The sequence below is a fragment of the Agelaius phoeniceus genome, chromosome 1 (genome assembly GCF_051311805.1).
Source record: "Agelaius phoeniceus isolate bAgePho1 chromosome 1, bAgePho1.hap1, whole genome shotgun sequence".
NCBI lineage: Eukaryota > Metazoa > Chordata > Aves > Passeriformes > Icteridae > Agelaius > Agelaius phoeniceus.
The window spans coordinates 29,775,369-29,793,617 of NC_135265.1; the positions used below are offsets into that span (position 1 = coordinate 29,775,369).

The following is an 18,249-nucleotide window of genomic DNA, read 5'->3' on the forward strand; positions in this document are numbered from 1 at the left end:
CACCCTCAGATATACAACTGAACATTAATAATCTCATTGGCATGGCTGTTACTTTTAAAATGCAAACACTACGTACAGCTACATGCCAATCACTGACTGCTTTGGGATAAGAAGGGTTAGAAAATAAACTTTATAGATATAAGTGCAAGTGTTGACAAAAGAAAATGCAAAATTTCAGTCAGCATATGTGAACATGTATTTTCTATGTTCAGAGTAATACCTTTGCTTTATCTTTGCATGCTTCTGATTTCTATTAAGTATGACTACCTCCTTGTCTTGTCAAACAATTAAAGTGACAAAAGTAATAGCAGATGCTTCTTTCATAGGTAAAACTACAGCAAGCAGACCATAGTTTGCATTTTATTACAGCTGCTCTATGCAGCCTAGTAATTGCAAGGTAATTGAAAAGATCCTGATAATAAACTGGCAGTTTACTTTTTTTTCAGAAAAAAGAAATATATAACCCAATTCAGGCTTCATTTTAACAACACATTAGATGGCTTCCAACTTGTCTTGATTTTTGTTTTATTTTATGATTGTAAATAAACCCTGGAAAATTCCTTCCCAGATTTACCACCTGAAACTGCAGCTGTTGGCTGACATTATCAAAGCCTCGCAATTCCGAACTCACGTGCAAATCTCATCAAGCGCAGACACTTCTAATTGATTCCAGAAGTTTTTCTTTTGCTAAGATCAGCGGGCAGAAGAAGAATAATGAGCAGCTTTTAAGCAGAGGGGGAAGGGTGTTGAGCTTAGGGAGTGGAGATTTTAAAAGCTCCAGCTCAACTGCTCTGCCAGAAATGCAGAGCAATTTTACGGTCAATTGGCCAGAGCATCTGGAACTATACATCATAGTCCTTAGTTGATGGTGGTGAAGCTGACTCTCAAACTGGCTAAGTCTAAAATCAGTAATGACTCTGCTGTCACACCTAAGTGGAAACTAACTTAATCTACTGCCAGATTTTACTGTGACTTTTTCTAAGGGACATTATTCCCCTTAGGGCAGTTGTCAAGAATATTAAAAGTCCAGTCCCTGGGATACACTGCATGGCATAGCAAACTTTTCTGAATGAAACTAACATAGAAAAAAAATGATTACAACGCGTGTTTGTTTAATTCCATGTGTGTTGACAAGGCTTTTTATCATAGGCAGCAGAGTTTCCTTCCATCCCCAGTTTTATTTCTAAAATATATTTGAAATATACCAGCCAATCTAGTTACAGCACAGAGACTGCATAAATGCTGAGGTCATAAATCACAGCACAGGGCATGGAGCTTTCACCTTAATGGAAACCAAATATGGGACACGCGGCTCTTTGAAATGTGGCACAGATGATCTTAACGAGGGACCAAGAAAAAATGCTACAGAGCAGAAAACTATCGTTGATGTGGAAATAAGTTCTTATGAGTAAATGTTTGTTTTATGTCTGAACTCATAAGTCAGTATTCCAACACTGGTAAATTATACTAAGAAACAAGTGAGGTAACAGCAACTCTTTGTATGATGAAAGGAAAAATAAGTAGTGTGATAATATATCACATTAAGAGGGACTTCTGTTGAACACATGATACAGTGTAAATCAGTTCTTTAATAAAGAGATATTTTATATTTTATCCAGACCAATTAGATTCTATGCCATAAGAAATACCAGAATTGCATCAAAGATCAGAGAAGCAGTCCATTTGGTACAGAATACTGTCTCCAAAAGTTTTTGGAACAGCTGCATCTACCATGTTTAGATACTCTGGAGGAGCAAATAAGCTATTTGACCACAATAAAGCTCATTTCTACCTTCATTAGTTAAGGGCTGAATAACACCCTGCAGCACAGGATTCTGTATATCTTCCAAAGCTGGTTATATTTCTAATGTACCACATGCCCACATAGAAAAGAAAACAAGTTATTAATTTAAAACATCACACATGTATAAAACCTCCGTTTTTCTCTCTTTTCCACCATGAAAGTTGCCCCAGATTTTTTGTCCTTCCTACCTGTAAATTAATACATGTCAGCCAACATGGCACAGCCAGGCAGCTCATTAAGTTGCAATGCAGAAGTCAGGATGAAAAGATTAACTCTTAGATACAATGCCTTAGTAACAATAAAGGTAGAAGATAAACATATCAAGACAGACATCTATTTCCTCCTCCCTCTTCCTCACTCCTAGCCTCTTATTTTAAGTCTGAGTTGCAGCTACTATGAGAGTTGGTGAAAATATTTAAAACAAGAGTTCCAACAACATGTCAATGGCTCTCATTTCTACTTGCTCCTCATTAGTACTACTGTCAAGTAACAGCCAGTGTTTGACCAAATTCAGCTCATGGAATATGCTGGCTGGTGCCAAACCAGTGCAGTTGGATGGAAACACTTTAAAGAGGTGGACCATCATCACAGATTTATTTTTACATATCGTGCCTGCTGAACTGTCACATAACTGAACACACAAGCAATGTTTTCTGCTACCTCCAGGTGGTTAGGAGGCTCCAGGCCCAGCCTGACAGAAAATGATTTGGCTTTGGTAATACTCACAATCATCACATTATGCAGGCATGAAGTAATCAGCCTAAAGAAAGCTAACTAGTATAGGATGTGGCAGCACAGATTCTCAAAAGAAACACACCAGGTCTTCAAACCAGTCAAATATATTCCCTATCACTGAGGTTTTTATTGACCTCCACCCATGAAATAATTTTCTTAATTAAAATTCTTATTAATTAAATTTCTTATTAATTAAAATATCACCACTTTTTTCTTAAATTAACAAATAACACACAAAACCTCTAACAAAGAAACAACGACAAAAAAAATTCACTCCCTCCCACATTCACCTAATCATCGATATGAAATATATACAGGAAAAGGAACAGAAAATGCATGCTGAGGAATGTACACTGTTCCACTTCCTGTGGTCACTTCTAGTGATGATAGCTTCAAATTATTTTCTTGGAGAAGAAAAGGACACTGGGAGAGATCCCCATGAGTTTATCAAATAATGAATTCAAATACAATAGCAGGGAGGAAAATATTTTTAAATGATCAGAAAAATAACACAATTTTCATAAGGAACCAAGTCTGGTAACACACAACTTCAAAGCATTGATGGAGTCAATGCTGGTTTTACTTGACTGCAGACACAGAAAACAACATATTAAGACTGCAGCTTTAGCAAAAGCAGAAGTCTTTCTTTCTTACACAACTATAACATCATTTTGCTTCCTCCTTCCCTGAGCCCTAGTATTAAGAAACTTTCTTGCTCCACAGCAAGTTGTAACACTTACCTGAAAAAAATCTTTTTCTGGCTAAGTCAGCCCAGATGGCAAAGCCAGTTAGCAGGGCAGCAAGGAGGGTAAGAGCCAGAGGGCAGGACTGCTCCTTCTACTTAGATTGCCATCTTCAGCTGCTTTTTTTCACGCCCACCTGAGCTAATCTAATGACAAAGTGGGAAAAGCTTGCACCTTGTTTCCTCTGTTCTTCTCCCTTCTCTAACTGACCCCCTAGTTTTCTCTCATTTCTTCTTTATTTCCCATTTAGTTTCCCCACAGAAGGTGTTCTTCCAATGCAGTAATTCAGATAATTGTCAAGTCTCCTTATGAGCCAAACACAGTTTAAAGCACCTATTTTTGGCAATTAGAATACCCTTCAAATAGTATTGGAAGGATATGTTCTTTAGAAATCTTTACTGATCCTAAAGCAATCTCGAGAAATAGGAACATATGAAACATAGTAGCAGAAAATCCCCCACACATATGGAAAACAGTAACATACTTTTTCACTCATTATTGAACATGCTGTTGGTAAAAATCAGTCTTGCACTTATCTGCTGCAATATGCACTGTTAACTTAAGAATTCTGTGAAAGAATTGTTTGTTAGATTCTTAAAACACTTCTTTATCCTTAAGTAATCACGACCTTGAAGGCTTAATTTATAGAAAAAGTCAACACAAACTCTCTTACATGATGTTGTGCTTTCATTCTTTAACACTGGATTACTAAAGAATTGTTAATTTGGTAACTCACAAGGATGAAGATGTAAAGACAATGCCTTTCAGCATATTACAGGTTATGATTACTAGAAACATTAGATTAAAAAGACCAAAGTCAGCTTAATCTAGATGTATGTTTAAGACAGGATATTTACATGAGGAAAACAAAATGATTAATTAAATGTTTCAATTTACACCTCTTAAAATTTGTAAGAGAATGTGAAAGTGAAACAGAGCAAAAGAAGTTTAAAATCAAGCAGATTGCCTATGTTATTATATTATGAAGGATAAACAAATTGGAATGATGAACAGAAACATCTTTTAGGATAAATTTTACACCTAATTTCTGGGGAAACTATCTATTTATGTATTTCTTATGCTTTCTGGTACTGCTGTTTCAAAACGATCATGTCAATACTGAAGTAAGACATTAATGTTTGAAAACTTTTCAACATGAACTGAAAAATCTCCAGAAATCTCTCAAATTTTTTTTTTATTTTGACATAAATTCTATTAGATCCATAAGAACATGCCTACCATGCATATAATACATTGGGAGCAAAATTGGATCATTTATTTTAAAAGTGGGTCATTCATTTTAAAATGGGGGACATTTTGAAGTTCATTACAAATATTCAGACTGTAAAAAGGAGAACATTTTTTATTGTGAAGATGGTGAAGTACTGGAAAAAATGTCCAATAAGGTGATAGGTGCCTCATCCTTGGAAATTTTCAAGATCAGGTTGATTGGGGCTCAGAGCAACCTGATGTAGTTGAAGATGTCTCTGCTAATTGAAGGGGATTGGACTAGAGGATCTTTATATTTCATACTCAAACTATTCTATTATTCTATGATCACAAAAGCTATTAATATAATGAAATTGTTGATTTGTGATAAAATGTCAGGGGTGGAAATACTAGCATCACTCAGAAACAATACCTATTCTGGTCTGCCCAAGAGTAAATTATTTGAAAGACACCTATTCTTTTCAGTATTTTCAAAGAAAAATTGTGTAGAAGTAATCCTGTCTCTTGTAAAAAATGGCTACGTAGTCAGTGTCAAACAAAGGACTAAAAAAAGAACAATAACTGTAATATGAAGGATGAAGGAATAAACACAAGGAAGAAAGTATAGTAAAGTACAGAAGAGAAGAACTCGAGATGACAATAAAGTATTTTTTTAATGACAGAAACATGTAAAGAACAGAGCAAGAACCACTTAATTTTATTTTCTTCTTTGTGAAAGAAAAGGAAGCTATAGAATTCCCTATAAACAATAGGAATATCAATCTAATCGTTTTCTTCTACTCATTTCTTAGTAAGAGACATTTTTATATATGAATAAAAATATATATATAAATAAATATATATAAATAAAAATACCAGCAGGGCAGGTATTGAGGGTGTATATAATGATATAATTCTCACAGATTTCACTTAGAATAGCCAAATAATTCAAGTCTGAAAGCTATGTCTCAAAGGCAAGGTAAATTGCTCCAAAATTTTAGAATTTGTCAATTCAAACCTTTTTACTGTATTAGGCTACTAAGGAAATTTTACAAGCAATTTTCAAATAATATTTAAGTAAACTAAACCTCTTAAAATACTTGCTAAATTCTTGCAGACTCTTATCAAAGGAATTCAAGAACCATTTGATTTATACACCACAGCTTTGAAAATGTAACAAGGGGGGCAGGGGAGAAACTAAACGATTCTCGATTAGTGGCATTTATCTAGCTTTAAATATTGTCTAATAGCTATTGTTTTCCAACCCAGGCAGAAAAAAAAAACAAACAAAAAACCAGAAAAATCTCCCAGACCCACAGCAGCAGTAGATTTTTTTTATTTATTTTTTATTTATTTTCTAACAGAAATTTAATTTCTTTTAGAAAAGCAGGAGAAGCAAGACCACTTCCATCCAACTGGGAAAGATGCTATAAATTTTGCATATGTTTGAAGTCAAAGGGACCATTCTGAACCTGAGTCTCAGTTCCTACTGTTTTATTTGATTTTTTTCTGATTTTAAGCCAAAAGAATAACTTTCTGATAAGGTTGTACTAATCCAGCCACCCATTCATAACCTTGATGGCTATGAATAACCAGTATTTCCTGGTAACCAATAGTAAGTAGCTTGGTAATTGTGCTCAGATAGGAATACTAACAGTGACTATTGTTATTTCATTGTGATAATACTAAAAGAGATATGAAATACCAACTGTACTGGAAATGAAAATAATAAAAAGCAAAAGGCATGAAGAGGATAAAAGTAAATGCTAAGAACACAAAAGTAACCACACATATTAGACCATAGGTCTATTTCGTCCTGTATCCACTCCTTGCCAATGGCTAAAAGTCTGTTTCTGAGGCACAGGATTAATGAAGTCTTCCAGCCTCCAAGAATTTTCATATTTCTCCCATAAAAGGAGAATTAAACAATTAAAATTCAGCAATGCATTTCTATTATTCACTTCAAATCATGTGATCACAAGTAAATTATTTTTGCAAGAAGTGGTAGATGCAGTCCTTCATGACCTTTTTTTCCAAGGATAACTGGAATCTCAGTAGTGAACTGGAATAATTTTCTTACAAAATAATCATAAAAAGTGAAAAATAATGTGATAAGAAAAAAATAATAGTCTATTCGAATAGCATAATGAAAAATAAGAAAGCAAAATGTAAATGTTTAGTGTTTCTTCTCTGCAAAAAGATAAAAAAATCTAGAATAATCAGCACAGACATTTTTAAATAAATGTCTTACCTCATATGCATAGCCCAAGAAGGAAAAATGACACCTGAAGTAGTCAAGTTCGTAAGCAGCTATGAAGACTAAACAGCGAATGATTTCCAAAATTCCTGCTTTGGACCTAGAAAAGGGAATCAATTCAGATTAACATCCAATCTTTTCCTCTTTGCTAAGTTCAGTGAGAAAGAGAAAATAGAATTAGTTTGTGATGTCCTCCACTTACATCTAGTCATCCTTCTTAAACTTAAAGTTAAGTTTTTATGGTATTTACCTTAAATTGACTTACAACCATGAATTTGCTGTGATGAGAATACCAGTACTTGCAAAATATATTTGAACTAACACAAATGGAGCTGTATATTTAGTTACTGTCCTTTGATCTCAAAAATTACCACAACAAAATTCTGAGAACTGCTACATGAGTAGTTCAGAATATTTTAAGTGGTCTACTTCCACAAATTTTTACTAATGCCTCTTTATTAACTCCCTAGGTTATTCACATGTCTGGCATGTTGACAGATTTTTACCTATCCTGAATTAAACTGTTCAGTCCTTAAAAGTGAAAGGTATTCCTTTCTGAAAACATAGTGAACAGCAGATGCAAAGCAATACTGGCACCTCAGTCTCAAAGGAAACTTCTACTCTACATTTCTTCTCTGTCAGGGCAAATAACTTCTTTGCAAGCAAGTGTGGATGCTACTTACTCTTCTCTAGCACCACAGTGCCCATATGGACTACTTCATAATGTATCTCACTGGCCTGGTGTATTCAAGATCCCATTTCATTTGAAGCTATACTAAGTTTAGTCTCAAGTCTACACCATCTTTCACGTGACTTTGAGCCCACTCTGAGCTACACTGTGTGCTCTTCATATACCATCCATGTATCTGGCACCTATGGCGTGCTACACAGGGCTCACACAATCCAACCTTGAACAGCCTCAGGCAGCTGGCAGGTCCCACTCACCTGCCTCTGTCCCAAACCCAGAGGAATGGACCCAGGAAATGCAAGCACAGAGGAAGACATGAAGAGCCCATCCCAAAACCTTTCTGCAAGGTTTTCTACACAGATGTAGTCACTTCTTGCTATGGGAACAATCCTGGATTTAGGTGCTGGCTAGTCATGTGTTATTTTCTAGTAACAGACAGCCATGTGTGGATCTGGGTGATTATATCTCTTTATCAATATAATTTCTGAGATTCACATATAGTCATAAATAACCCATAATGAAAGAATAAAAAACCCCACATATTTTGTATCTTACTTGTTCTCCATAAGTAGTCCAAAAGATGCCAGGGACAGAATGATAAAGCCAATTCTCACGAGAACTGTTCCCTGTGACAACATCTGTTAAAAGGCAGACAAAAAATTCCTTTAGAGTAATCTGGAGAGAAATGGAGTTTTTATGGAACAGTAGCTTGAACTTACTCAGTGAGTGAAGCAAGTGTCCCCTTTTAAAGTAATTTGCTACTTGAAATTTTAGGGAAAGAAATCTGCTATGGATAGCACTCATACCTGGAGTAACCACATTCACAGTTGATTCCTGACTACTGTATTAATGTTTAATGTTATCTCCTTCTGTCCTATGTGTTTTTTTCCCAAAGTTATTTGATTTCCTTTTGACTCAACTCAAGAGGGAAGAAACTTACTTCTAGATAAAAATTCCAGCAGCCCTGTTCTTTAAATGTCATATTATGTTACCAGGTCTTTACAATAGCCATCTTTGAATCCCACTGGATAAAAATGCCAATGTACTGGTGAGAATAACAACTCACATGACATGGTCATGTTTAAGACGAAACAAAATTAATGTTTTCCCTTCATGACAACTTGACACTTGGTTCCCAAGTCAGAAAAACTTTTTAGCTCATATCATTAACTTCAATCAGACTTAAAACACTTTTAAATATTAACATGTGCATGAGTATTTAGATGAATCACAGCATGAGGACTTCTGCCCTAAAAATTTACATCAAAATGACATAAACGAAATTCATAAACACAGAAATTGTTTTGATTGTAAAGTTTGAATTTTTAAAATTTATTAAATATTTATTTTGTATTCTATACACTGCCTTTGAAAATCAAATATTTAACCAGTTTCATTTTTACCTCCGTGATTTTGTTTCAAATAGTAGTTTTGAAAAGCTTTTGGTTTTGTTTTATTTTATTAAAACAAAACAAAACTATTGGATCTGACTGAGTTATAGAAATCCTTTCTTGCTTCAGCAGCAAAAGAGTTTATGAACAGCATCTTGTGCTTCATTTGCAGGCATTGGAAAAATAAAACTCCACAAATGTCTGCCCTGATTTCCATAAATCCCATTCACTGACATGCCCAACTTCCTTTGGTCGTGGCCCCAACCCCTCAAAGAGATCTAAGGCAAGTATCTGTGAGCATGGGAGGCCACAGGAGGATACTCTCAAGTTTTACAGCTGTGTGAACTTAGAGTGCCCATGTTTGCAAAACGCATCAAACCACACACTCAGTCTGGGCGGGTTTCTGTTGTTTTACTGAAGCATCACAAACACCTACTTAGATATCCTCAACAGTTATTGAACAAAGAAAACTCAATCCCAGCAATGTGCAAGCTAAACAGCAGCCTCACCAGTTTACAAGCCAGAACACAGTTCTCACAAATGACACCTGTCAAGCCACTCTATTGCACGGATTTGTACCAGGTGAGAATCAAACTTATTACTGCATTTCCACATTACCAATCTGCTCCATTCCCCCTTATGATAAACTTTCCATCATTAGCAATAGAAGAAATTTGTTTTGAAGTGACAAAGTATTTGGACAGAGCTTTTTTGTAAAAATCAGGCACGGACTCTATTTGAATATAATTAAATGAGGAGTACTTTAACTGCTCATCTAGCCATACTGAGTTCAACTTCCACTTCATTTTCCTGTATAACCTGGTACATACAAAAATTCAAGAAGTGAGCAAAGAAAAATATGATTTGGCACAGGCATAAGGGAACTCATCCATAAACTTCTTAGAAATGCTTTGACAGGCTTTTCAATTATTGTTATTGTCTATGAAGGGGTTTTCCAGGGAACAAAGACTGAAATTCAAGACTTTTCTCCTTAAAGACTGTCCTCACTTTTAAGCTGAAAAATTACACCTTTTAAAAAATCTCCTCTTTCTTGCCAGGTGGGTCTGATTTTTCTTGGTTTCCATTGTGATGTACCAGGTGCTGCAGACTGCCTGAAAAATGCTCCCACAGTGGTAGAGCACTAGAGAAGCAAGGTTTTGTATCTTAGGCAGGAAAGAGAACTGCAAAATAAACATCAAATCCAGATTTCCACCAAGTCATGGAGTAGCTACATTACAATATATGGCTAAAATCACACTTTGTGGAAAATGAATGAAACTGCAATGGTTTTCATACAAGTGCTAATACCTGTCTTCAGGGAGGATTCAACAGTACATGCTATGAATGAGCAAGGGTGTCCCTAGTTTCCAGTTTTAAAGAGCTGCATGATTTCAAAGTTTTCTGCCTTTCCAGTGATCCCAAGCTGTCTAGCTTGTCCCTGGCATCTGGGTTTCCTTGTGACTCCTGCTGCAGAAAACTGATAGCAGCAGATAAGATAATGCTGATTCATTCTACGTGCCTTTAAGTTCACTGAAGTGCCCTAAAACCTGTTATTAACCTAAGCTTTTGCTGAAACTTGTGGAGAGAGCACACTGGGAATGTGGGAATAAGCTAAGCACTTTGGGAATTCCATTTCTTGCCATTAGCTAGACTGCAAGCCTAAAGACTACATTAAGAGTACTGCATTAACAGTTGGATTTGAGTGGATGATCGAAACACTTCCCAAAAGCAGAGAATTTAGGGTCATATTTTAGTGGTGGTTTTACCCATAACTTCTATCAAGGACTTTTTTCTTAGCTTAAAGATGTATTTTAATTTACATTACTAGAACAGGAAAAAGAATTAAAATTATCCCCCACATATATCTAACACAGAAGAATAAAGCACAGACTAAGAACTTGACAGGAAATTAATAAATTTCAGATCAGTTTGAAACATGGAGTTCCAGAAAAAAAATGGGAATAGAAATACATTTTAATGTCTGTTCATAAATCAGAAGAACTGAAGCAACTTTATAACATTTAAAAAAATCAAACTCAAATGTAAACAAGCCTTTATCTTTAAATGGTTAAAATGCTATATGAGGTTCTATGGCATAATAACCACACCAGGTGTGATCATATTTTAAAGACTTTTTTTTTTTTCAGGCCAATTTCCATTTCTCTTCAGACACACTCCTACTTGAACTATACTATTTTGAACACTAGCTATTTGTAAAACTCCTTATGGTGAGTATGCACTCTGGCCCAGAATGTGATGGACTGGAGGACTCTAAAGCATAACCTGCAGATCCTGGTTAATTTCAAATTGGCTATCATCAGATTCACACAAAAGCATGACACTGTAATGCCTGAGCACAATGTGGCACAGTCAAGGATTACCAAGAAATTTTCAGTGAAATACACCATGATGCTATTGGGAATAACATCTTTTAGAAAAGCAGCCATATAGTGTAATTTTTACCACTGTTAGTTTGCTTCACTAACTTTCTCTTACAGTTCCAGTGGCATAGTAATATGCTGCCTTGATTCTTTTATTTGCTTTCAAACATGTATCACCCTATGAAGTGGATGCTGGCAGCTGAGGCATCCATTTTCTAGGCATTACTGTACCAAAATCAACAAAATAGTCAGTGGGTTATATCACTAAACTAACATCATATATTAAATCTATGCACTGCAAGCAGCAGTGCAAAAAGAATGTGCCTTTTACACCTTCATTAGTGTTAGCATCCTTGTTCCACCTAAACATAGTATGCATGGATATATATAAAAAATAAATGAGTATTTATATACTGGAGTATTTGGATAAACAGAGAAGCATGTGGGACCACAGCAGGTTCCCCAATTACAAGTCAGCCACAACTTGCAATGTGGTTATTGGCTGCAATCAAGCAGAAAAAAATATTTCTGTTGGATTTTCATTTCATTCAAGGCTTTAAAAATATCTTTGAACCTTAAAAAAAAAATGGGGGGGAAGGAGATTATAGAAAGTAAGAAGTTTACATGGCTTTGTAATCAACAGAATGCCATAGCATTATTATGTTTTTTTAGTAATGAAAAAACTAATTAATTTAAACAAAGGAAATGTTATTTCAAGTATGTATTTAGATAAGCATTGAAATATTCAAAATTGATTTTTTTATACTGCAAAGAACTAGGTTTTTTATTCCTTTGGAAGAATAACATGGATGCATTTTCTCATTCTGATTTGTCCAGTGGTTCAAAAGAACCTCTAGGAATGATGTCAACGCATTTCATAAGTTATCAGTTGCCCTGATCTCATACATCAGATGATCAGATACATTCAAATTAGGAATGCTAATATGATTCTATGAATTTTCTATTGTTAGGTGTCGTTAGCTGTATGAATTTATTTTAACTTAGAATTCCTAGGGGAAAAAAAGTTAATTCTTAGCAATATTACATACACTGTACTTGGTGATGTCCTACTGAATGGATACATTAGTTGTGTTCTTAACTTTAAAGAGAGCTATCTTACTAATTTCCATCTAATTGAAACTGCTCACATATTCATATAATTATAAGCACAGTAAATGTTATAGTATCTATTAACAATAAAAAAAGGACACTGCAAAATGTGTTTAAGGTGCACTTCACTTTGATTTATATGATAACTGAAGTTCTGGAGCTATGAGACTTTTGCTTTGAATGTACTGCAGTTTTATACTCCTAGCACTCTCTCTGGGACTGATCCAAATCCCATTTCTTCAAGGAGCTTTGGATCAGATCTAGATGTGCAGACCTCAGAAAGCAATTTTTATTCGCTGGATGTAATGCAGATCACTATACAGAAAACAAACACTGTATGCTCTCTCCTGTGGAAAATATATATTTGTTCTTTCCTGTTTTGCTCTTTTCATAAGTTAAATGTAGGTCATTCAGACAGAAGGTATATGGTTGCTCTTTATGGATAGAGAAATTTAACACTTCTACAGGGCGTGAGACCAAACACTGAGCAACTGTAATCACTTGAGAAATGTAATAGCTGTGTGCTGTGTCTTATGGCTGTTATGAAATGGAACTTATACCTAAAGATGAGGAAAACAGTTAGTTTTCTCCATTTATGGAGCTATGCCACAGTTATGACATAATTCATAGCCAGACAGAACGTTCCAGTTGTATCCATAGACATTTCATAACTCAGTGTAGTGGAAAACTGATATTGAAGAAAGGTTTTTTGCCAAGTAAAGTTATTCATACACAAGCTTCCTTCTCATGACAGCTTCTCCACTGTACTGCAGAGCAATGCTGGAACTCTGCCTTGGGACCAGCACTTTCTACACCCACGCTGAAGGTTTATGTCCTGAGATGAGGTGCTTCCAGGCCCCTGTGCTCCCCTTATCCTTACTACCTTATTACCCTGCAGTTTTGTGCAGAGAATTTTCTAGTTGCTTTTCTACAGTAAGTTCATAAATGGAGGATCTTCAGGACGTTTCCTCCATGATGGAAAGAATTTCGTGATTATCTGGGGCTTGGGTGCATTTTTCAACTTTCTTTATAACTTATTCTTAAACAACTGCAGTTACCAGCAGAAAAAATAATGTGGACCATCCATTTTTCCTTCCAGGACCAGAAAAAGGCCAAAAGAAAAAACAATAAAATAGAAAAAAAAAATCAGACTCCTTAATTCTGCCTGCTAAAAGCAACAGCATAGAGTTAAAAAAAAAAAAAAAAAAAAAACCACAAAAAAAAAAACTTATCTGTGTGCAAAATGAAACAAATGGAAAAAACTCAAACACAGAGTTTGATTTCTATGCAAATATAGGAATTTGGAAGTATTCTGGAAAATCTTGCAGAGGTTTTTCTCAATGCAGGAACATTAGCAATCAGGTATACTGTGTGACTTGTATATTTTGGAAGTATTTATTCATACCTTTGGCTTAATTTCCTGTCCTTATAATAGACTAAGCCTAGGATGATTTAGTAATCTCCTAATTCCCTGCAATTGCAGTGTGACCCTTTGCAGAAGTAAACATGGCACATAGAATAACTCCATACTAATCCAAAGAATATGCCTGAAGTAACTTTTATATTATACCAGGAATGCTACATCCTGCAGTGTCCAATGAGATGGGCAGCGGGCAGTGGCCACTGCTGGCCAAGGGCTGGAGATTGCCAGGTGAGCATGCCAGGACAAGGCTGAAGAACCCAGGGGGCCCTTTTGGGTGTTTACAGCCTGCCTGTGGCAATGTGGGTGACACAAACACAGCAAGAGCACTGCTCTTTAACTAAGGGGGTCTTAGAAAGGGTTTAAGAAGAAGACCAAAGGGAATTTTATCAAATTAATAGAGTTTTGTGGTGTTTCTATACATCTTGAGAGGTCTTTGACTTATTTGTAGGAATATTAGATCCATTAAATCCTGCTTCGTAACTCTGAAATTTTAGCTTTAGCAAATGAGGGAGAAAGACAGAAAGAAAAAAGGGAGCTTGGAAGGATGTGAAATCCTGTAGGTCATTAATGTCTCATTTATTTTAGGTGGACATGGCCTTGTAGTTCACCTTCACAGGCTGCCAGCTATCCATAGAGGAACCAGTCACCATGGAGATGCCACCAGGCAAGTCTGTGGTGATAAATACATGCCTCTCCTGGCTGTGCTTCTATCAATGCTCTTGTATGTTGGAGATTGGAAGAAAAATGTGCCATGACTTTGTGCTCCTCCAACTCTGAACTCATGCTGACACCAACCTTGCAAGCACTGCAAGGCCATTGCAATCTTCCCTCTAAAGCCTGGGCATCAAATGGTATGACCAATCTTAACATCTTAAAACTGGATAGTTTCAAGCCTTATGAGGTACTAAAAACTGAAGCAGACACATACTTCTTCTAGGCTAAATATTTCTATAAGTACATAACTGATATGGTTATTAAAAACTGTTTACTAAACAATATCAAATGTATATTTAATAGCATGAATTATATATTTAGCCATTTAAGTGAATTCTTTTACAGAAACTAGTTATTATTTTAGTAGTTCAAGTAAGATATGAGTTGGCTGTAGAGCTGCTGCCCAATCCTTTAATATTTAAACATGTTGTGTGTCATTGCTGTTAGCAGGAGATATTATTTCTCAAGGGAAGGAATTACTTACAGTCATAGAAGCAAGAAGTTCAATGTACAAGTCCAGTATTACAGCAAAATGTACAAGTGCATAGCAATTAAGATAAGCTGGTACATGTGGGTTGAAGGGAACTTCTTTTCCAGTGATCTGTATAAAGCAAAACAGTTACTTGCTTTCAAGAGTGACCTGCTCTGGCCTGTTGCTCCTTAATATTCTTTATACTTAAAACACAAAAGGGGTGAGAGCTAATTGAAGAAAGATAATCTATAGTCAAACTTATGTACTATCTAGTTTGAGACAGTTTAACTTTGTGTGTTTGTGCATGCCTGCAGCTGAAAAAAAAGGAGAAATTACTGTACTCCATAGAAAAAATTTTGAAAATCTCTTCAGGAAATGAATAATGAAAAAATAACTTAAAAAACACACTTTTTCCATCAAATAAAAAGAAAAAAAGCCCCACAGTTAAAACATTCATTTCCTTCAGTTTCTTTTCCCAATTCATCTTCCCCCATGCTTTATGACTGCTAATTTGCTAATTTAAAATAGCATGTGTAGAGTTTTTAACATCGATCCAGTAGCATTAAGAGGCCCAAGTAAATTACACACAACTGAAAGCCTGTGCATGTTCTATTTACCACTGGGATTTCCTCAGGAAGGCCAAGTCTAGGTTTGCCTGGTCCCCAGCCTGGCCCTTTGAATATGACAGAAAGCTTATTGCAGAATCCAGGTGTGGCCCAAAATGTGTTCCAAATATGAGCCAAGGGACGTAACTGAAAAAAAAGGTAAGCAATTTTTTATTGTTCACAAAATAAAGATTAATAAAACATTGTATTTTATTAATTTTTATTTTTCAAATAAATGATTTTTCAAACTCTGTAAAGAGAATAAATTAGAAATAGATGAAGACAGTTCAGAAAACCTGGCTGAAATAGGCAAAAGCAATGAAGCCCTTGGTTAATTTGGTGAGGATTACAATGACTTCTGCTCAGAGGAAAATCTGTTTTTCCATCTGTGTCTCCTGTAATCACTCCTGAGTATTTAGTGGCATATTGTATAGCTATATTTATGCAGTATGATTTGGTTACTGGGACCTTGAAATGACATATTCTCAGTAATGAAATTACTTAGTATCTGACTGAAATGGATATAATTGCACATCCTCCCACTTTCCAGCCCTGACAGCCCTGACAGTAAAATTTCTCTTTCTTTGAGATTCTTCCTTGGATGAACAATCATGAAAAGCAAATATGAACTCCACTGCTTCTCATGTTTTTGCAGAGAATTTTTACCTAGCTTAAGTGACACCTGAACTAATAAATCTAAGAAGCACCACACTAATTAGTTTTCTTTTTTTTATTATGTGCTTTTGTCTGTGCTTCACTATTTATTATTGCACTGCAAAACACCTCATTCAGTCCAACACCTTATATATATATCACTGTTCTAATTATTTGTTAATTTTTCTGTTACATATTTTCATTATTACTAAAAGCTCTGCGTACACTCAATGCAGTGAATAGAAATGGCTGTCTCATAATGAAGTACTGAAGAAATCGTAGATAATGTAATCGACTGGTCAGCAATGGAAGGATGGCCTCAACTGTGCCTAAGAGAGGAGTTTCTTTTGAATATGACTGAATGTTGAAGATATCAAAATCAGTGATAAAAACTATAGCACCTGGAGCATGATGGGGTCAAATGAATTTACTGGATGTGTTAAGCCATATACAACTTTTGCATCTTCGGCCTCAAATGTTCCTGATGGAAGAAGAAAACAAAAGAATGACAAACAATCAAATTCAAAAGTATACATATTTTTTCCACACTAATTCAACATGATGGAGAACACCTTCTTTTACTTACCAAATATCCTGTCCCAGATAATGAGTGTGCCACCATAATTTTTGTCAATGCAGTAAGGATTTCTACCTATAATAAAAATCAATTATGAGACAAGTAATAGGATAAATAAGAATACTAGGAACTGAATTATGAAGGAAAAAATCATCATTTGCATCACATTATAATCTAAAAATAACTTTAACAAAGACAGCTAACCCACCACTCCTCATGCTTCTATATAGATTTCTTTTTTCCTTAATAGCCTTATTGCTCTCTTTCTGTTCAGATTCAAACATACAAATCAAATGCATCATGTCCAAAATTTCTCTGAAATTTGGAGACGAAACCAGGTCAAAATATATTTATAAAAGACAAGCTTAAAACCAAACAAAAATGATTCCATCAGTTTACACCTAAGAAAATATATACTAAATACATATATGTGTAGTTATCTCATTAATATCTGTCTATCATATGTCTGATCCTGCACTATTAATTTCAGTGTGAGGAAAACTGAAAAAATCCTTCTATGTTTTCTAGGGAATATATTTGTATATAAGCAGTCCTCTCAAAGTTATGAGTGAAGAAGCATTGGTTACACATCCCTAAGTTTGTGGAGATAGTCTGGAGCAACTGTACAGCCCCTGATCAGCTCCATAATGATTTAGCTTGACTCCAATCAGGATGAGAGCATTAGTTCAGATTTACAGCTGAGCAAATAAGAGCAGAGTGTCTCCCTGAGGATTACCAGTAGTTATGCAAATTTTAAGGACTAGACACTTACAGCACCACCACTGTGGATACAGTGATTGTGAGGATACAATAAACATTAGTAACATCCTCTGCACGTGCAACTCCATTTGAGTCTGTTTCAAACTGTTCTTCCATTCCCTCATTTTTTTTTAAACTTACTATCTCTGAACACTGAATGAGCAAAGGACATCTGTGAAATCCACTTCTGTGTCTCAGATACATTCATGACATTTGTCAGTATGCAGTGGAGTTATTAGTACAATTTACACATGCAGTAAAGTCTTGAGGCTGCTGAATACTGATAAAAATCAACCATTATGCACTTTTGGGAAGTGAGATTTACCAACAATTCAAACAGGTGAAATCAAATTCCACTAAAATATTTAAAAGTTCTTCTAAAACCTAGCCATATTTTTCATATATACAGTGCTTGAATTTGAGTACAAAAGAGCATCTGTTGATGATTCAGTAGCCAGGAAAGGATGAAGCATTTTTCTATCACTCTTCATACTTAAAAACATTGATTGTTTTTTCTCAAAGTCTTCTATTTCATGTTATCCAGACTTAGTTTTCCTCAATAATTAATCTTAAACAAAAAATGTTTAAATTAAGTTCTGATTATATTTTTTTTTAAACTGTGGAATTTCTAATTGAACAGGGACCACTTCTGAAGTAGAGGTCAAAATTAAAATCTTTTTGTAGAACTGATTTTATAGTACAATTTTACTAGATTACTATTACAATA

At 35.2% G+C, this 18,249-nt stretch overlaps 1 protein-coding gene across 1 annotated transcript in view; it reads right to left on the bottom strand.

Moving 5' to 3' along the window:
• The window catches only part of AGMO (alkylglycerol monooxygenase), a 187,583-nt gene that overhangs the window by 71,664 nt on the left and 97,670 nt on the right, over positions 1–18,249 (bottom strand). Inside the window, exons 7-12 of the mRNA XM_054641335.2 lie at positions 16,773–16,838; positions 16,588–16,667; positions 15,545–15,679; positions 14,940–15,056; positions 7,992–8,074; positions 6,743–6,848 (exon numbers count right to left, since the gene is read on the bottom strand). Coding sequence (XP_054497310.2) covers positions 6,743–6,848; positions 7,992–8,074; positions 14,940–15,056; positions 15,545–15,679; positions 16,588–16,667; positions 16,773–16,838 — 587 coding nt within the window. The remainder of the gene's footprint in view (positions 1–6,742; positions 6,849–7,991; positions 8,075–14,939; positions 15,057–15,544; positions 15,680–16,587; positions 16,668–16,772; positions 16,839–18,249) is intronic.